The 21,886-nt window shown below is 49.4% G+C and overlaps 1 protein-coding gene across 1 annotated transcript in view; it reads right to left on the minus strand.

The window, feature by feature from the left end:
• Window positions 1–21,886, minus strand: part of LOC144109966 (uncharacterized) — a 120,050-nt gene that overhangs the window by 23,184 nt on the left and 74,980 nt on the right. Inside the window, exon 6 of the mRNA XM_077642769.1 lies at window positions 8,280–8,380. Coding sequence (XP_077498895.1) covers window positions 8,280–8,380 — 101 coding nt within the window. The remainder of the gene's footprint in view (window positions 1–8,279; window positions 8,381–21,886) is intronic.

Below are 21,886 nucleotides of genomic sequence, written 5' to 3' on the forward strand. Positions count from 1 at the left end.
TCTTTCTTTTCATCTTTCACACGCGCCTGCAGCAAGTTAAACGCCCTTTTACTCTCGTTTCTGTTTTTTCTTCTTCCTTGTGAACCGGCCACCTGCGTGGTGCTCCCATTCACCCTTTTTAAGGTGAAAGCCTTTATTGGCTCATGCTCGCGACGTGTCCGTCCGTGCGTCCTTCCGTTACGCTCTTCAACAACTCGATATGAAAAAACAAACCTTTGTGCACGTTGGGATTCGAACCCCCGTCCCTCCGTTCCGCAGCCGAGCGTGCTAACGACTACGCGCGCTAGGAACACGGCGCCATTACGGGCCTCTAAGTCACCACCGTGTACGCCACGACGCAGCAGTGGAAATATCGCAGAATGTGTTCTTTCCGCGAAGATGTGGAAAGGCAGAGGAAGTGCATGCTGTGTTGTGGATTGCAAGAACTACGACAGGGAGTTAAGGTGCGAGATTCGATCATTACGGAACCGAACTGTGCAAGGACGTACTGCCCCTGTTCGCGCCCGCTCGGCATGCACCTTTTCCCAACGGGCGAACACAACACACACGTTCGCCAGCGCTAGGTAGCCAACATAAAAAGAACGGTTACGATCTTGGAAAATCTACGAGGGTAAGTGCACACCATAGCCGCATGAACAAGCTGTTCCGCCACCTAAACCGTCACTTCGTGCTTTCAGATGCAGTGCAGTTGCGTTTGCGTGTGTAGCGAGACCCCATTGCTCGTAAGTTGTGTGGCCATTAGTAACCGGAGCGCCCGAGGACGAATTAGGTACGGAAAAGAAGAACGACTTAAACTTAAGAAGGACGACTCACATACCGCTACTGCTTGTTATGGAGTGCACAGCCGCTCAAGTGGACAACGCTTACCATCATCCCGTGTATTACATGACGTCTTGGTGCTACTGTTGAGCTTCGCTCCAAGTTACGCGGTTTTCATGCACTATATTCGGAATAAAGCATTTGCGTTACGGCTGGTGTGCTGGGTGGTTGTCACTTCCTAGCGGTCCATGTGAGACGGTCTCCAAAAGTGACTCCGCAGGCCAGCGCTCAGAGTCAAGCTGATTACTTACCACCAACGACACCTCGAGCATTTTCATGACTGCATATCGAGAGTAGAGCATGCCACAATTTTATATGTGAGGTTGACATAATTGTGAACTTCATGTAGTATTAACGCGTTTCCACGCGCGCGTACTAACCATAATATCGCGGATTCCCTCGAAACGATTGCACGCCAGCTCGTAAAGACTGCTTTACGCATGGTACTGCTACAATAATAGTTAACATTTGTGTGTATATTTATTTTTGTCGCCTTTCTGTATTTAACAAACCAGCAGAAAATATATTAGGTTTTCTACGCACCGCTAACAGGTTTTAAACAAATGCGTACGATGGGCATGAAGAACTCTAGTTTAGGCTAGTTGGTAGAGGACTCACAAAGAAAACGGGGCGAAATATGGGAACAAAAGAGAAACAAACACGACAGGACCAGCGGCAACTTACAACTGAATTTTATTTCGCGTAAGACCTGCCTGTTTGTAAGCCACCACGCCTAACAAACGTGCAATCACGCATTTGCAAAGTCACGAAGCCAACACACAGCGTACAACAGATCAATGAAAGAGATCTAATACATGAAGCAGGATAAGTACCCACGTAACACATTTTATCATGGCCATCCGGAAGAAAAACCCAAACGACTAGAAAACAAATGTAACAAACAGCTCTACAGAAGTATGAAAGTCAAACGATCATGACCACGCAAACCCTTAACAACCGAAAACTATACAACCGCATGAGGAGTGATGCCAGATGACCAAAAAGAAACTTGCAAAAAAGTGTGTAATGAAGATTTAAGACCAAAGCTGCGCCAAAAGTAAAAAAAAAAGAGGCCAAAGGCGTGATGAGTGCAAAAACCTTTAACCAGAGCCGGTCAACCAGCAGCCATGTAAATGATATCCGATGACCAACAAGAAACATGAAGAAAGTGAAAAAAGTGGAATAGTGAATAAGAGGTGCGTCAAGGGCATAAAATGCGAACAGGAATCGAATCCACGCAAGCAACGGCGCACCGTTAGAAAGAATCGAATGGAGTGCACGACAAAACGAAAAACCTGCAAAAATCCTTCTAACAAAGTTAACTCATCGCCGCTAAGCGTAATGGATGGCTTGCTGGCGCATCTGCTCCCTTCTTTCCTGATATAATAGACTTCCACCACATCTCTCTCGAATCTGTCCTTTCCACTCCTCAAGAAGACAGTTTTGTCCAACTCAGGGCGGAAATTCCTGCAAGCTTTGCAGTGATCCACTAGGAAGCTTCGTTCATTATAGCGCAGATTTCGGCAGTGCTCGCTGGCACGCTCGTTGAAACACCGACCTGTTTGGCCAATGTAGATGAGCCCGCAGCGTAAGGGAATCTGGTAAACAACCGGAGTTCTGCAATGTGTGAACTTGTTTTGATGTTTCACAGTACAAGCCGGTTGTTTTTCTCGGTTATTCATGTCGCAAAGCCTGGACAGTTTGCATGGTGTTGAGAATGCGACCTGAACGTTATGTCTGCCTGCAAATTTGTTAAGGTCGTGCGAAACCTTGTGGATGTACGGTATTACTGCCACACGGCTGAGCGAAACCGGATCTCTTCATTGAGGACCTTGCTTCAACTTCTGCAGAATTGCTTCACTCACGAAAGAAACCACACAAAAGGGGTATCCTGCTTCTTTTAACCACTGGACTTGAGCGCTGAAACTTAACGAGGCCATATGAGGGCATGATTTGTTCAAAGCTGCTTCCAAGGAGTTAGAAACAACCGCCCGCTTCACAAGCTTCGAATGAGCACTGTCAATACCCCTCTTGCACCGTACCCCTCTTATGTGGTTTCTTCCGTGTGTGAAGCAATTCTGCAGAAGTTGAAGCAAGGTCCTCAATGAAGAGATCCGGTTTCGCTCAGCCGTGTGGCAGTAATACCGTACATCCACAAGGTTTCGCACAACCTTAACAAAGTTGCAGGCAGACATAACGTTCAGGTCGCATTCTCAACACCATGCAAACTGTCCAGGCTTTGCGACATGAATAACCGAGAAAAACAACCGGCTTGTACTGTGAAACATCAAAACAAGTTCACACATTGCAGAACTCCGGTTGTTTACCAGATTCCCTTACGCTGCGGGCTCATCTACATTGGCCAAACGGGTCGGTGTTTCAACGAGCGTGCCAGCGAGCACTGCCGTAATCTGCGCTATAATGAACGAAGCTTCCTAGTGGATCACTGCAAAGCTTGCAGGAATTTCCGCCCTGAGTTGGACAAAACTGTCTTCTTGAGGAGTGGAAAGGACAGATTCGAGAGAGATGTGGTGGAAGTCTATTATATCAGGAAAGAAGGGAGCAGATGCGCCAGCAAGCCATCCTTTACGCTTAGCGGCGATGAGTTAACTTTGTTAGAAGGATTTTTGCAGGTTTTTCGTTTTGTCGTGCACTCCATTCGATTCTTTCTAACGGTGCGCCGTTGCTTGCGTGGATTCGATTCCTGTTCGCATTTTATGCCCTTGACGCACCTCTTATTCACTTTTCCACTTTTTTCACTTTCTTCATGTTTCTTGTTGGTCATCGGATATCATTTACATGGCTGCTGGTTGACCGGCTCTGGTTAAAGGTTTTTGCACTCATCACGCCTTTGGCCTCTTTTTTTTTTACTTTTGGCGCAGCTTTGGTCTTAAATCTTCATTACACACTTTTTTGCAAGTTTCTTTTTGGTCATCTGGCATCACTCCTCATGCGGTTGTATAGTTTTCGGTTGTTAAGGGTTTGCGTGGTCATGATCGTTTGACTTTCATACTTCTGTAGAGCTGTTTGTTACATTTGTTTTCTAGTCGTTTGGGTTTTTCTTCCGGATGGCCATGATAAAATGTGTTACGTGGGTACTTATCCTGCTTCATGTATTAGATCTCTTTCATTGATCTGTTGTACGCTGTGTGTTGGCTTCGTGACTTTGCAAATGCGTGATTGCACGTTTGTTAGGCGTGGTGGCTTACAAACAGGCAGGTCTTACGCGAAATAAAATTCAGTTGTAAGTTGCCGCTGGTCCTGTCGTGTTTGTTTCTCTTTTGTTCCCATATTTCGCCCCGTTTTCTTTGTGAGTCCTCTACCAACTAGCCTAAACTAGAGTTCTTCATGCCCATCGTACGCATTTGTTTAAAACCTGTTAGCGGTGCGTAGAAAACCTAATATATTTTCTGCTGGTTTGTTAAATACAGAAAGGCGACAAAAATAAATATACACACAAATGTTAACTATTATTGTAGCAGTACCATGCGTAAAGCAGTCTTTACGAGCTGGCGTGCAATCGTTTCGAGGGAATCCGCGATATTATGGTTAGTACGCGCGCGTGGAAACGCGTTAATACTACATGAAGTTCACAATTATGTCAACCTCACATATAAAATTGTGGCATGCTCTACTCTCGATATGCGGTCATGAAAATGCTCGAGGTGTCGTTGGTGGTAAGTAATCAGCTTGACTCTGAGCGCTGGCCTGCGGAGTCACTTTTGGAGACCGTCTCACATGGACCGCTAGGAAGTGACAACCACCCAGCACACCAGCCGTAACGCAAATGCTTTATTCCGAATATAGTGCATGAAAACCGCGTAACTTGGAGCGAAGCTCAACAGTAGCACCAAGACGTCATGTAATACACGGGATGATGGTAAGCGTTGTCCACTTGAGCGGCTGTGCACTCCATAATAAGCAGTAGCGGTATGTGAGTCGTCCTTCTTAAGTTTAAGTCGTTCTTCTTTTCCGTACCTAATTCGTCCTCGGGCGCTCCGGTTACTAATGGCCACACAACTTACGAGCAATGGGGTCTCGCTACACACGCAAACGCAACTGCACTGCATCTGAAAGCACGAAGTGACGGTTTAGGTGGCGGAACAGCTTGTTCATGCGGCTATGGTGTGCACTTACCCTCGTAGATTTTCCAAGATCGTAACCGTTCTTTTTATGTTGGCTACCTAGCGCTGGCGAACGTGTGTGTTGTGTTCGCCCGTTGGGAAAAGGTGCATGCCGAGCGGGCGCGAACAGGGGCAGTACGTCCTTGCACAGTTCGGTTCCGTAATGATCGAATCTCGCACCTTAACTCCCTGTCGTAGTTCTTGCAATCCACAACACAGCATGCACTTCCTCTGCCTTTCCACATCTTCGCGGAAAGAACACATTCTGCGATATTTCCACTGCTGCGTCGTGGCGTACACGGTGGTGACTTAGAGGCCCGTAATGGCGCCGTGTTCCTAGCGCGCGTAGTCGTTAGCACGCTCGGCTGCGGAACGGAGGGACGGGGGTTCGAATCCCAACGTGCACAAAGGTTTGTTTTTTCATATCGAGTTGTTGAAGAGCGTAACGGAAGGACGCACGGACGGACACGTCGCGAGCATGAGCCAATAAAGGCTTTCACCTTAAAAAGGGTGAATGGGAGCACCACGCAGGTGGCCGGTTCACAAGGAAGAAGAAAAAACAGAAACGAGAGTAAAAGGGCGTTTAACTTGCTGCAGGCGCGTGTGAAAGATGAAAAGAAAGATAGACAGATGCGCTGAAAAAAAAAACGGTGATCGGGTGAAAACAAACAAGAGGAACAACAACAAGGGTAATGGCATATGTTAGACAGCCGGCTAGGGAGTATAACGACTATGACTCTCAAGAAAGGCAATTTATTTCGGAAGAAGTGTGACAGACGGCGCACTGACACAACTGTGATCTTTGCTGTTGATGATAAAGGCTTCCCACATTTCTCCAGCATGCGTGCTGAAATATCTCTTAATGATGCGGGTTTTGTCAAACAGAGGAGAGCATTGGCATTGACGCGATGAGTGACTAATAGGTTGGGCCCGCTAGTTGCATTTCGAGAATTTCGGTGCTCGCGCAACCTGTCATCAATACATCTTCCGGTCTGGCCTACATAGTATACCTGCCACAGGAAAGCGGAATTTCGTACACGCGTTTTTCTTGGGCTGTACGAACGGATCCTGGAGTCTTTTTCATGCATTCAATTCGTTCAGTATCTTCACTGTTCACGCGTTTGCACAGAGCGCCAAGGTAGTTGGCAGCAGAAAAAATTACGCGAACTACAACCTTAGCCCCTATCTAGAGCTTGTGGGAACTGCTTGAGAGCTGATTGACAAAACCCGCATCATTAAGAAATGTTTCAGCCAGCATGCTGGATAAATTTGGCAAGCCTTTATCAACAGCAAAGATCACAGTTGTGTCAGTGCGCCGTCTGTCACACTTCTTCCGAAATAAATTGCCCTTCTTGAGCATCATAGTCGTTATACTCGCTAGCCGGCCGTCTAAGATGCCGTTACCCTTGTTGTTCCTCGTGTTTGTGTTCACCCGACCACCGTTCTTTGTCAGCCGCCGCGGTGGCTGAGTAGTTATGGCGCTCGGCTGCCGGCCGGCCCGAATGACGCGGGTTCGATCCCGGCCGCGGCGGTCGAATTTCGATGGAGGCGACATTCTAGAGGATCGTGTGCTGTGCGATGTCAGTGCACGTTAAAGAACCCCAGGTGGTCGAAATTTCCTGAGCCCTTCACTACGGCGTCTCTCATAGCCTGAGTCTCTTTGGGACGTTAAACCCCCCATAAACCATAAACCGTTTTTTGTCGCCTCATCTCCTATCTTTCTTTTCATCTTTGACAGGCACCTGCCGCATGTTCAACGCTCTTTTACTCTCGTTTTTGTTTTTTCTTGTTTTCTTTTTCACCCGCTCATCTCTCTGGTACTCCCGTTCACCCGTCTTTGCCGGTTCACCTCTTGTCAGGATTCGTTCTCATCAGCTCACCACGTGCCTCTTGCTTCGCCCTCTTTTTGTGCAGCGCTTGATTCTCTTCGTGTCTTTGCGGGGTTGCGGTACATATTTGCGTACTTCTGAAATAAACTCCAGTTTCTACTCAACGCCCGTGTTGCGTTTTTTGCTTAGTCCTGTGTCAGCGCTGTCCATGAAAAGAAGGCTTAAGGCGCCTTTCTTGGCTTGCACGCATAACATTTGTGTTTTGATCAGATTAAGATATTTATTTGCTGTTTTCTTTTTATATAAATGTACGCAGCGCTTGAAGAAGGTGCGGCCACCCTCTCCCTAAATGCGCTGCTGCGTCGACAGGCACTCCCGTTCGCACACCTCAAACTTCACCTTCGTCTTTTGCCTCTGCGCTGATCCCTTTTAAAACGCGGCACCAATTGGCTGAACTTTCCCTGCTACCGGCTCCTCGTAAAAGTAGGCACCGCATTACCCACTCTTTTGGCCTTCCGGTTACTTCAACTGTGATGCGCAGTGGAAGCAATGCCGGTAGCGTCTCTGCTGTACGCATCAAATATATGCTTCAGAAGAATAACTCGGAAAATCATAACTCGGTCGTGTCTGTACGGACGACTTCAAACGCGTCGTGAACAATACCGGTAGATTATATATCCACGGGAAGCGCCATCACTTTAATCATAGGCGGGGGAAGGCGGGAGGTGCTGAATTGGCAAACCATTGGCTGAATTGCCATTTTACGCTCGTTTTACCACGGCGGCTTGAATGTGGAAGGATATTTCGGGAGATTTTGCTTTTCTCTGCAATTTATTTACTTTTATTTGTTGATACCTCAGAAGGGTCCGGTGCGGGACATTACATGAGACGTGGGCGTGTGTGCGGCGCCACCTCGCAGCCTCCTTCCTGCGCATGAAAACGTCGGTAGTGTTTTCAAGGACTAGTCTGTCCGTCTGGCTTACTTTGATATTTCCTTTTAATATCCCTTCAAGTATCGTATATAGGATTCCTGGCGATTTGAAACAAGGTCACAGGCGAAGTGTAAGCTGCTCCTTCATGATTTGTTGCAACTTCAGCCATGAGCCATATTTGTGAACTAGACCATTGGTGTAACGATGTTTTTTTTTTTTCAGCACGTCTTCGGTGATTGCAATATGCTCAGTACGGCAGCCGTTCTTGTGGGAAATTTCATATCTGAACCAAAGTTCGGTCCGAAAGCGATTACAATTTCCCTGATTTCCACATTTGTGTGTACTGATCCGTACAAAAATACATATTAAACTATAACGCACTTTTTTCATGTAATGGATTTTTATGAGCTGAGTAATTACGAGAGTTGAACCGTTGCCCCACTGTGCGTGGAGTCAGTACATGGGGAGCCGCACGTCGCTCTAACGTTTTAGAATTTATAGCAACTAATCGCTTGAATGCAGAGCAAATTTTATTACATGCAGTTAAGCAATGAAGCTTCAAATGTTAAACGTACCAAGTTTTTGCCCGGCATTTGCGTGTTTAACTCATTGGATGCATGGATAGAGATGACGACATGACCACCAGCATCTATATAGAAGTACCATTCATCGTTCTCTGAAAATGGGAGGAAATAAATTAATGTTTTTCAGAGTTGAGACCTACTAGCACTTGGCACGCCTCAACATCAAACATAAAGCGCTGCAGCGGTCAGCAGTGCGTGACCGTATCAGACGCAGGGGCTCCTCGTCACAGCCTGCGTCGCTGTGCACACCTGCAGCCTATTTCATTATGTCTTTCCATTCTGGCACCAGTACCCTGACTATTGTGTTCTGCACTAGCATAAAAAAGCGTTGTGCACAAAGGCAGTGCGGTCCAGGAGTGAAAGAAAACCCTAACGACCTTAGGCATTAAAATAGCGGCAGAGAGAGACAACGACTCAGCAGTGGAGAGCGCTGGAAAGTAGGTATAATCATAAATTTTTTTGATCGAGATGCTTTTTTAGGGAAACGACGGGTTCAGTATTGCGGTTCAACATGAGCGTTTTACACAGGCTGTACAGTGCGTTTAAAATACCGTCCGGACCGGTCAAAAACACCAAAGGACCTACAAGTGTCATCTCGCCGTACACTTTTCAACAGTCACTTTTGTCTGGAGTGGTGCCGCTGGATTGGAAAACAGGAAAGGTCATTCCAGTTCCTAAATAAGGATAGTTATCATCATGCCTTCACTACAGGTCAATTTCCATTACTAGCGTTTGTTCTAAGTTGATGAAGCATATCACTTTTAGCTAAATCACCAGTTTTCTTATTTGTAACAACTTTTCTCATTCTAGTCAGCATAGATTCCTCAAGAATTTATCTCGCGATACAAAACTTGCATTTTTCGCATACGACATCAGCTCCCACCTAGACCTAAGCATACCTGTAGATTCACTATTTTTAACTTCGAGAAATGTTTTCACAAGGTTCACAAGAAACTCGACGTAAGATAGCCAGGCTCGTTCTCTACCACAAGTTCTACCATTTTCCAATTGCTAACAGCGTTATATCTCCCGCTCACCGCCATTCATCCCGGAGCAGTCATTCCCGCCGCACGCGTGCACATCATCGCACCTTCACTCGTTTTTTCCACAAACAGCGAAAGACTGGAATGATCTGCCTGAAGAAGCGGTCCGCCACTCCAGTGCGGCAAATTTCAGGACAACCGTTGAAAATTTTCTTTTGTGAAGCCGCCCAACCTTGAAATCGTCTGTGAAGCCGCCCACCCCTCATGTAAAACCCCTGTCCAAGGGGCATTTGAGGATTAAATAAATAAATAAATAAATAAATAAATAAATAAATAAATAAATAAAAATAACGAACTAAATAAATACATAAATTTCTTTCTATCCATGTCTATGATAAGGTTCAAAATTCCAGAACAACTTATGCCGTTAAAGCATTAAAACTTCTTTCTGGGCGAGCTGGTACATCCCGTTTCTAGATTTATCGCGATGTCACCAATCGCTTCAGTAGAAACTACATCGGCAAGTAGCGGGATGAAGTAGTTATTACCGGAACACATGAGGACTGAAAACCAATATTAAAAGCACTTGATACTGTTGGCGCGTCGCTGACGGCGTCGTATCCTATGTTAAACGAAGTGGTTGAAGCATCACTAGGTACAGTGAATAATAATAATAATTGGTTTTGGGGGAAAGGAAATGGCGCAGTATCTGTCTCATATATCGTTGGACACCTGAACCGCGCCGTAAGGGAAGGGATAAAGGAGGGAGTGAAAGAAGAAAGGAAGAAGAGGTGCCGTAGTGGAGGGCTCCGGAATAATTTCGACCACCTGGGGATCTTTAACGTGCACTGACATCGCACAGCACACGGGCGCCTTAGCGTTTTTCCTCCATAAAAACGCAGCCGCCGCGGTCGGGTTCGAACCCGGGAACTCCGGATCAGTAGTCGAGCGCCCTAACCACTGAGCCACCGCGGCGGGGCAGTGGAAGACCAAGATTTTCCGGGGTTAGTTTTTAACAGATCATGCAGATTAACACGAAAAAAAGAAATCTAAGTTCGTTCTTGGCCTTGAGGTATCTGTCTACGGTTACAGAATCATTACGTTTTTTGAAACGCCTGGGCCTGCGAACGCGCCGTGACAAATGCAAGATGTCGCGAATATACAAAGACGCTTAGTATTTTTTTTTTTGTCTTGATAGGAATGAAGCGTTGGATGCATGATTTCACGATGCGCTCAAAGTAATTAACAAGAAAAATAACGTAATGGGTGTCTGACAGCTGAGTGAACGTGTCGAAATGTTGTGCTATACATCAATAATTGATTTGTCGTCTTCACCGGTGAAGTCGGGGAAGAAAGCAAATGTATAGGATGATTTGAAAACTGAAGAAAAGAGGGATAATAAGACGCCTTTGTGGTAGGAGATGCCGTCAGCTGTCTCACAAAAATACTTTTTCGGCGAGACAAGCACTCAGAAATACAAGATCGTGAATGGAATTTAACCTAGTGGCACTAGAAACAATCCCAGTAAATCCAAAAGACAAGAAAGCATTTATTACCTCTTCGCAAATAGCTTAATCCAGACTGAGAGTAGTGTGATGGTCGGTGAAAAGCAGGAGCGTTAAAGTCGCCCAAGCAGATAAAACTTGATTCAGCAGTGTTTCATCATGAACTGATCACGCGCGCCACCTGTACATATTTATTATTGTGTGAATAGTTTTTATGTATATTACCTCTCCCCCTTCCTTTCTTCCTGTCCCCTCAGCTCTTTCATTTCATTTCTCCATGTTGCCTGCTATCCTTTATTTCCGCTGCCCCAGCTCAGGTGCTGCAGTATCGATGGCATATGCGGGGATAGCAGAAGTCTTTTCCTTCCTTTTTATTATTATTTTAATAAGCCACTTACCACTTACTAATACTGTTCAGTTCATTCATGAAGTCGGAGGCTGTAAAAAGGAGATCGACGGGAGAGAGAGAGGGGGTTTATTGACTTAAAAGGCAGAGAGGTTGGCCAGAAAGAAATCTGGCCTGCTACTCTGCACTGGGGAACGGGAAGAGGAGAAAAAAGAGGGTCACGATGGGGGGTGATGATGATGGGAAGAGGCAGATGAAAAAAAATACAAAAAATGCACACTTTCTAACATCACAAACGCGAGGCAACGTCCGTGTCGCTTAAAAAGTGCGAGAGCGCCCGCGCTGCCTCTACAGTTTTCAAACTATCTGGCCAAGCGCCGAGGATGAAATCCACGGAGAGGGGCCTTGTGTCCGCAGACCTCAAAATAGATGCAAGCATAAGTCTTTCACGTGTATATGCTGGGCACACCACTAAAACATGTTCTATAGTCTATTGCACGCCACATGTGGTACAGCCCGGGGAGTCCGCTTGTCCTATTAAGTGCAGGTATTTGCGCGTGAAGGCGACGTTTAAACATAATCTATGGATTACGCATGCAATAGGGCGTGGTATTCCGCGAGGAACAGGAAAGGTCATCGCCAGATCTAGTCGTTTAAGGCGTACGTGTCGAGTGTCTGGCAGGGCCAAGTACCTAGCCGTCGCACTCCTCATTGATTCCGAAAGCAGACAAGTGGTGTCCGGCCTAGAGAACGGCACAGCTGTACGCAGGCCATTGCCGAAGGCGCTCCTTGCTTCAGCGTCGGCGGTCTCATTTCCATCGAGTCCGCAGTGTCCAGGGATCCACTGAAACACTATACGGTGGCCTTTTTCCTGAGCAAGCGACAGGAGACTAATGATATCAAGAGCAAGAGCTTGGTAGGCGGTGTGGCGTAGGAGGCATCCCAAAATTTGTAGCGCAGGTTTACAGTCAGTGAAAATGCTCCACTCCTGAGGCGGTTCCCCGCAGATGTGGCGGATCGCTTCCCGAAGGCCCGCAAGCTCTGCAGCGGTTGAAGTAGAGTTGTGTCCTAAAATGAATCTGCGGGTCGTCTGCTGAGCGGGGACTGTGAAAGCTGCTGTTGATGCCTTTGGTGACGCAGATCCATCTGTGTATACGGGAACACAGGTTGGTATCCTGACCAGATGTAGGCAAGAGCAAGTTGCCTCTGTCCGCTAACCGGCATCATAGATTTCTGGATTATGCCAGGGACATGCAGGCATACTGAAGGCTGGGCTATCACCCATGGTGGCTGCAAGGGATGATGCGGCAGGGCATAGTCTGAAGGAAATTCGGATCGATGGAAGCGCAGTGCAGGTGCAAAACTGCTCTCCGCTCGCTCGTCAAAAATCTCCGTTAGCGGGTTACAGCGGTGCCGTGTAAGCGCGCGTAAATATACACGAAGTGGTTCATGTGACAAGTAGATCGACATTGGGCACGCACGAGATTCCTCAATCGTGCCTTTGTTCGAACCACAACTTGGTAATCCGAGGCATATAATGAGCGCCTGTGCTTGGACACTCTCTAATGTCCGCAAGCAGGAAATGCTGATGATAGAAAGTACAGGAAAGCTGTAACGAAAATGCAGCCTATAAAGAGAGTATCGTAAAGTCTTAGAAAGGAGCGCTCCGTTGGGCCCCATTTAATGCCTGCTACGAAGCGAAGGACATGACAAAAAAGAGTGAGTCTTTTCTTTAGCATATTTATATGCCTCGACCATGACAGGTCGCGGTCAATAATAATGTCCAAATATCTGTGGTGGGAGACATATTGCCGCCAATATTTGCAGTGTTTGTTCGTTTTTCAAATCTGCCGCGACACCACCTTATCGCTTTGTTTGCGACGCAAGACGCGACTAGATTTATCTCGATTGATCGCAGCCAGGCAAAGCTGATTCTACGTTGTTCCGGAATGTTCTAGTAACTTTGCGCCCTTTATCTCGAATGTTCGCTATCAGCTTTAAATTGAGCACGGCCGACAGCGGCGGGCATTCTGTTCGACGACCGCCGAGCACGCTTGTCGCTTCGCCGCCGCCGAGTGATTCATTCCATTTTGGGTGCAAGTCAGCCCAATAAACAGTTCTTTTAGAAGACCCCTTTCGTCCGTCTTCATCGCTGCTTCGACTGCCGTCACCACTACGTGACATCTGGTGGAGGTGCTGGGTACTTCCTTGTTCCGGACGCCCCCTTCAAGTCGTGAACCCAGCCCTAAGCGCTTCACACCCGAGGACGAACCAGCAGCTCAGCGAGCCAGCCGACGTCTCCAGGGAGAGGAGCCTGAGTTCGGGAAACTGCCGGAACGTACCAGACAGCGAAAAGACGCTGCTACCAGCACTGCAACCTCGCCAAAGATGTCGACACCGATCATACTGCAGCAGCCGCGGGTGCCGCCAACTTTCAATGGATCCCTAGGCGAAGACCCTGAAGAATGGTTAGACCAATTTGAGCGTGGGGCGTCATTCAACAAGTGGGATGATGCGGCAAAAATTGGACACGTGTTCTTCTCATTGGATGGCTCTGCACGCACGTGGTACGAAAACTACGAGTCGTCCCTTACGACATGGGAGCTATTCAAGAGAGAACTATTGAAGGTATTCATCAGTGTCGTGAGGAAAGAAAGAGCCGAACGACTCCTCGAGTCCAGGATCCAGCTTCCGAATGAGCCCGTCCGCAGTTACGTCGAGGAGATGAAGCGCCTATTTCGCCGCGCCGATCCCGGGATGACCGAGGAAAAGAAAGTTCAGTTTTTAATGCGCGGCGTAAAAGAACAACTCTTTGCAAGCCTCGTCCGCCAGCCACCAAAAACAGTCGAGGAGTTTATGCAAGAAGCCTGCACGATTGAGAAGACCCTCGACGTTCGAGCTCGGCAGTACAATCGCCCTTCCTCTGCCTGTGCAATCCGTTCGGACACGCCGGCCACCACCAGCGACAGCTTGCGGGAAGTTATCCGCGAAATCGTCCGAGAGGAGCTACGCCGATTACTGCCATCTTCCCCACAGCCACAAGCAGCGACTCTGATGGATGTGGTACGGGAAGAAGTGCAACAGGCACTTGGCACCCCGACAGCCACAGAACCCCAGGCCATGACCTACGCCGCTGCAGTAAGTACTGCTCAGCCCCAGCGACAACCCCCACGTCCTTCCCGAGATGAGCCAATCGTTCCACAACGCCGCCTCCCAGCCCCCGCCCGCCCAGCCTATGACCGACGCTCAAGCCCCAGGAAATGCGACGCCTGGAGGACTTCCGACAACCGGCCGTTGTGCTTCCATTGCGGTGAGGCCGGCCATATTCTTCGTCACTGCCCGTACCGACGTATCGGTCTTCGAGGATTTGCCGTTAACGCCCCACGACCACGCTTCGGACAACGTCCGCACGAAATCGACGAGTACCTGCGTCGAGAAGAGTACACGCCGAACCGCTTTTCGCGCTCACCATCGCCGTCAACCTCGCGCTTTGCGTCGCCACGCCGCAGCTACGCAGCCGCGGTACGAGGAAGGTCGCCCAGCCCCCGTAGGGAAAACTAAAGGCAGCAACCTCTGGAGGTGAGGTTGCTCACGAGCTAAACGCCGAAGATCCTCCACCGACCACGCCCCATGAAGACGCTGCACCCGCGACGCCGCATGAAGAACCGACACTCGCTGCACCGACGCCGCACACAATGAGAACCTCGACCACGACGCAAGCTACCTTGAAATCGACGCCGCCACCCAGAGAAGCTTCGACCACACGCCCAACCCGTGACTCGCATACGCGACGAAGCCGTGACCCGACGCCGAGAGCGACATGCAATGCAAGAGCCAGGACCTCTGACCTAGAAGTGACTATCGACGGCCGGAAAGTTACCGCTCTAGTCGACACAGGAGCCGATTACTCGGTGATGAATGGAACACTCGCTGCACAGCTCAGAAAAGTCACAACGGCTTGGGACGGCCCACAAATTCGCACCGCTGGGGGCCACCTCATTACGCCATCAGGACGATGCACAACGCGAGTGACTGTCAAAGGACATACCTATCCTGCGACCTTTGTTGTGCTACCGCAATGCTCCCGCGAAGTGATCTTGGGTATGGATTTCCTTAATGAGCATCAGGCGATCATCGACCTGCGATCCAAGCTGATCACGCTTTCGACGGACGAAGCCATCGCTTCGATGAAAACTCGGGAAAATCACGTTGCCCTAAGTGTCCTGGAAAAAGAAGTGAGCGTCCCACCCCGTTCAAGCGTTATCGTGACCGTAGGCGCCACAAAAGCCATAAACACTGAAGCCATCATCGAGGGGAACATGCAGTTGCTACTAGACCGAGGAATCAGCATCGCAAGAGGCATCGCACATTTCCGCAATGGCCAGGCCGAAGTACTGCTGACTAACTTCAGCGAAGAATACCGGCATATTAACAGAGGAACGACGATTGCTTTCTACGACGAAATATCTGACGTACGAGATTCCTTCGCCCTCTTCGACCCCTCCGCAGAAGAACCGCCTGACCAAGAGAACTCGCCCACTTTCGACATCAACCCAGCCCTGCACCGGAACAGACAAGACCAGATCCGCAATCTGCTTCAAAACTACAGTGAGTGCTTTTCGACATCGCCGAAGGTGCGACAGACGCCAATTGCCAAGCATCGCATTATAACGGATCAACACGTCCGACCTCTCCGTCAAAGCCCCTACCGTGTGTCTCCGCGAGAACGACAAGCCATCCGGGACCAAGTCGAAGAAATGCTTCGCGACGACGTCATCCAGGCTTCAAACAGCCCATGGGCGGCACCGGTTGTTCTAGTGAGAAAGAAAGACGGCGCACTTCGATTCTGCGTGGATTACCGCCGCTTGAACAACATAACAAAGAAGGACGTCTACCCCCTCCCCCGCATCGACGACACACTGGACCGCCTCTGCAACGCCAAATATTTCTCATCGATGGACCTCAAGAGCGGCTACTGGCAAATTGAGGTCGACGAAAGAGATCGCGAGAAGACAGCATTCATAACTCCGGATGGGCTGTTTGAGTTCAAGGTGATGCCATTTGGTCTCTGTTCCGCACCAGCGACGTTTCAGCGAGTAATGGATGCAGTGCTGGCAGGCCTGAAGTGGCAGATTTGTCTGGTATATTTAGATGACGTCGTTGTCTTCGCCTCGAACTTTGAAGAGCACCTCAAAAGACTTCGAACAGTACTAGACGCAATCAAGTCGTCTGGCCTAACCTTGAAAGCAGAGAAATGCCACTTTGCCTACGAAGAGCTGCTGTTTCTAGGCCACATCGTTAGCAAGGAAGGAGTACGCCCAGACCCGCAGAAAACAGCTGCTATTGAACAGTTTCAACCACCGGCCGATAAGAAAGCAGTGCGCAGATTTCTCGGACTATGCGCATATTACCGACGATTTGTGAAAAACTTTTCGCGCATCGCCGAGCCCCTGACCCAACTGACGAAGGCAGACGTGCCGTTTAAATGGAAAGCGCCGCAAGCAGAAGCCTTCAAGGAACTTCAGCGTCGTTTACAGTCCCCACCGATCCTTGCGCATTTTGATGAAAACGCCGATACTGAAGTTCATACCGACGCAAGCAGCGTGGGACTAGGCGCCGTTCTCGTTCAAAAAAGTGACGGGCTGGAGAAGGTCATCGCATACGCTAGCCGTTCCCTTTCCAAGGCCGAGGCTAACTATTCGACCACTGAGAAGGAGTGCCTTGCCATCATCTGGGCTACGTCGAAATTCCGCCCCTACCTCTACGGACGGCCGTTCAAGGTGGTCAGCGACCACCACGCGCTCTGCTGGCTTGCCAATTTGAAGGATCCCTCTGGCCGACTCGCTCGATGGAGTCTGCGTCTCCAGGAGTTTGACGTCACCGTCGTTTACAAGTCCGGACGCAAGCACACTGACGCCGATTGCCTCTCACGAGCCCCTGTAGATGCACCGCCGCTGGACGACGATGAGGACGCCTTCCTGGGTCCCATCAGCGCAAGCTCTTTTGCTCAGCAGCAACGCTCGGACCCCAACCTAAAAGGCCTCATCGAGTACCTGGAAGGCAAGGTTTCTTCACCCCCCGCTTCATTCAAGCGAGGACTGTCTTCTTTCTGTGTGCAGAATGAGGTCCTTGTGAAGAAGAACTTTACAGCGAACAAAACAGCCTACCTCCTTGTTGTACCTACTTGTCTCCGCGAAGAAGTTCTACAGGCTTCACACGACGAGCCAACAGCTGGACATCTGGGGTTTACTCGCACCCTCCGCCGCATTCAAGACAAGTATTACTGGCCTCGACTGTCTGCTGATGTCGCACACTATGTGAAAACATGCCGAGATTGTCAGCGACGAAAGACTCCTCCCACACGACCAGCAGGATTTCTGAACCCCATTGAACCTCCCTCAAGACCATTTCAGCAGATTGGCATGGACTTGCTTGGCCCTTTTCCAACGTCAACATCTGGAAATAAGTGGATCATCATAGCGACCGACTACCTGACCCGCTACGCCGAGGCGAAAGCCCTACCGAACGGAACAGCAGCAGAAGTGGCCAAATTTTTCGTGGAGTGCATTCTTCTTCGACACGGCGCCCCCGATGTGCTCATCACGGACAGAGGAACAGCATTTACGGCGGAACTCACGCAAGCCATCCTGCGCTACAGCCAAACCAGCCACCGGAGGACAACTGCATACCATCCGCAGACCAACGGACTGACCGAGCGCCTGAACAAAACCATCTCCGATATGCTCGCTATGTATGTCGATGCCGAACATAAAACCTGGGATGTCATCCTGCCTTACGTCGTCTTCGCCTACAACACCGCAGTGCAGGAGACCACCCAGATGACGCCCTTTAGGCTCGTCCATGGCAGGGAGGCCACGACCACGCTAGACGCCATGCTGCCCAACGTTACAGAAGAAGAGAACGTCGACGTTGCCGCCTACCTTCAACGCGCAGAAGAAGCTCGAAGGCTTGCCCGATTACGGATCAAAGATCAGCAGCGGTCCGACGCCAGACGCTACAACCTACGAAGACGCAACGCGGAATACAAGCCAGGAGACCAAGTCTGGGTGTGGACGCCCATTCGCCGCCGTGGATTGAGTGAAAAGCTTTTGCGCCGCTATTTCGGCCCGTACAAGGTTCTTCGTCGGCTGGGTGAACTGGATTATGAAGTCATCCCTGACGCAATGACTGCATCCCAGCGACGCCGCGTACGACCAGAAGTTGTCCATGTAGTCCGTCTGAAGCCGTATTATGCGCGCTAAAGGCCGCTGCATTTCCATGCTCTATTTTCGCAATATCCGTTTTTTTTCCCTTACCAGTCGCATTATTTGTTTTAATGCATCGGGTCGATGCTTCTTTGAGAGGGGAGTAATGCCGCCAATATTTGCAGTGTTTGTTCGTTTTTCAAATCTGCCGCGACACCACCTTATCGCTTTGTTTGCGACGCAAGACGCGACTAGATTTATCTCGATTGATCGCAGCCAGGCAAAGCTGATTCTACGTTGTTCCGGAATGTTCTAGTAACTTTGCGCCCTTTATCTCGAATGTTCGCTATCAGCTTTAAATTGAGCACGGCCGACAGCGGCGGGCATTCTGTTCGACGACCGCCGAGCACGCTTGTCGCTTCGCCGCCGCCGAGTGATTCATTCCATTTTGGGTGCAAGTCAGCCCAATAAACAGTTCTTTTAGAAGACCCCTTTCGTCCGTCTTCATCGCTGCTTCGACTGCCGTCACCACTACGTGACAATACGGTATTGCAACCCCTTGAAGTGTTACCGGGTAGCGGCAGACAGACTTGCGCGTGAATGTGACCACGGCCCATTTTTCAGCTGCTAAGTGCAAACCCTGACGTCGTAGGTACATTGAAGTAGATGACACGGCACGTTGTAAGCTCGCGCGCATTTGGAGACGTGTAGAACCCGAAGCCCAGATGCAGATACCATCAGCATAGGCACTGATGTGAGTGTGAGTGGGAAGTTCACTCACCAGTCCAATCAATGCCACGTTAAATAGGGTTGGGCTGAGAACTCCTCCCTGATGAACTCCACGGCAAACCTGATGACGGGTAGTCTCTCCATCAGGCGTAGACATGTAAACGAACCGGCCGTTGAGGTAGCTCACCATACACGAGTATATTCGGCCGCCAACGCCTATGTCGTCAAGGGAATCAAGGATGGCGTCATTAAGTGCATTATCGTAGGCCCCTTTGATGTCCAAGGAGACAGCAGCGACGAGTCGGCGACTACGTTTTCCTGGTTCCACTGTCGATATGAGGTCGATTACGCTGTGAATCGAAGAACGTCCCCACCGGAACCCGGTCATTATGTCCGAATAGAGAGCATGCTGCTCTAAAAACCATTCGAGCCGCGCCAGCACCATTCGCTCCATAACCTTACCGACGCAGCTTGCTAGTGCAACATGCCGGCATGAGGTAAGCTCATAAGAAAGCTTTCCAGGCTTCAAAAGAGCAACTAGGCTGCTGATCTTCCAGTGTTCTGGAACGATTCCGGAAGTCCATATATCATTTTAGTAATTGAACAGCGCAGTTCGGCCTTCCATGCCAAGGTGAGAGAGAGACGCGTATGAAATCCCGCCAGGACCAGGTGTAGAAGTACGCCTACACGAGGAAAGAGCAGCTTCTAGTTCCGGCATCGTGAATAGCATGTCGTAGTGGTCGTCTGGTGAAGGTGGCACAAAAGCCTCCAAACTGTCTGATGCTACCGGAGTTGTGCCCACAATCATTTTGCAGAATTACTCTGCTACCTCTACATTATTACGGCGTTGGTAAATGGACATGGCCCGGAAAGGATACCGTTCTTGTGGGGGTTAACGCAAGCTCCTGGCTACATGCCAAATACGCGACAGCGGTTTTCGAGGGTCCAGCGATGAACAGAACTGCCTTCAACGTTGTCTTCCTAATCTCGCGAGGTGGCGCTTTATTTGTCGAGCTCGGCGACAAAGGGCGAGATCATACGTGGATTTATTTCTTCTGTATTTCATTTCGGCGCGCCGACGGACTGCGCGTAGTCTCAAATTCCACATCAATAGCAGACCCTTGCGTAGGCGCACATATATACCGCGTGATCTCACCGAGAGAGGATGTAATCAAGCCTTCTATTTTGGACGGTGTTGTGAGGTCCGCACAGGGAGTCTCCACGGACGTTCTAAAGGCAGGCCAGTCTGTATATCGCACGCGAGACGAAGTAGTAGGTGTGTACCTTTTGACGCATACATACGTTGGAATGTGGTCACTCTCATGTATTTCCACGTCACTGCACCAGCTGGCGTAAGACTGGAGGCTTGCTGAAACAAACGCCAGATCCAAGCAGCTGCTGTACGACGTGCCACGCAGAAACGTAGGGGAACCATCGTTCATATTGACGAAATTCTAGGGGTGCATAAAGTCAAACAGGTTCCTGCTTCGGTTATTCATAACAGCACCGCCCCACTGAGGGTGATGAGCATTAAAAGCGCCCACTATTATATAAGGAGCTGTGCAACTCTGGATAACTGAATATAGGTACGAAGTATCAAACGCATCTCTAGGTGGAATGTAGGCCTCGATTATCGAAAAGATCCGTCCTTTTAGCGTGACTGTCAAACAGATGTAATGGTTTGTGTTGTGTGGCTGATGGACGTGGCGGACGTGCGCAATGTCTTGGCGTATGCAAACTAACGCTTTGCTTGTTTTGTCTTCTTCGCGAGACCACAGCAGCACGTACCCAGAAAGGCGGAAAGGAGACGGCATGTTGGGCTCACATATAACAAGCACAGGGAAGCGGTACTTATGAACACGTGGCCGGAAGTCACTCAGACGACCGCGTAGGCCTCGGGCATTACTTTGCACCACTACACTGCGGCGCGCATGTAATGTCACAGAGGAGGTGGGTTTTGGTTGTGCCATAGTGAATTACTGCAATGCCGCCAAGAGTGGCTCAAGTGCAGCCAAACACTACTCAACAAGCATTGCTGTTGGTGTGTTAATGCCTGAAAGCAGCACGCGCATTGAACACACAAGCCTTTGTAACATAATGCTCACATCCTGACCTCCGGGCTTGCCAGAAGTCTCAGCTGGAGTGGCAACCAGTCTTGGTCTTGCCGTGGCGATGTCCTTGGATGGCAGAGCAGGCCATTCAGCATCAGAGGAAGTTGATAACACAAACGCATCAGACTGAGCCACAGTGGTAACATGGGACACTGCCGCAGGCGTCTTGGTATCGTTTTTAGGCTCATGCTGCTCTGTCAGCAGAGCTGATACTTCCTGCGACTTTGGTGCAGCTGGACTAGTATTGTATGGATCCGGACGACGGCGCCGGGAACGATGTTTGTGGCGACGAATACGCGCATCCGCTTCTTGGTGGGTCGAATTGTACTTCACCATCTTTTTCAGGATCAGTGTTTCGCTTTTCATGTTAGGGCAGTCCTTAGCTGTTGCTTCATGGGCACCCGAGCAATTGGCGCACTTTATAGTCTCCGTAGTGCAGGTGTCATGCTGGTGCATCCCGCCGCATCGACGGCAGGATACCTCATTTTTGCAAACAGCACTGACATGAACTATCTTGTTGCACTTGTGGCACTGAACAGGCCTTGGAACATACAGGCGGACAGGATGACTCAGATAACCCACCTTGACGTGGGACGGGAGAGCGTTGTACCGTGCGTCGTACGTGAACCGCGCCGTAAGGGAAGGGTTAAAGGAGAGAGTGAAGGAAGAAAGTGGTGCCGTAGTGGAGGGCTCCGGAATAATTTCGACCACCAGGGGAT

The sequence above is a fragment of the Amblyomma americanum genome, chromosome 11, assembly GCF_052857255.1.
Source record: "Amblyomma americanum isolate KBUSLIRL-KWMA chromosome 11, ASM5285725v1, whole genome shotgun sequence".
NCBI classification, from domain to species: Eukaryota; Metazoa; Arthropoda; class Arachnida; order Ixodida; family Ixodidae; genus Amblyomma; species Amblyomma americanum.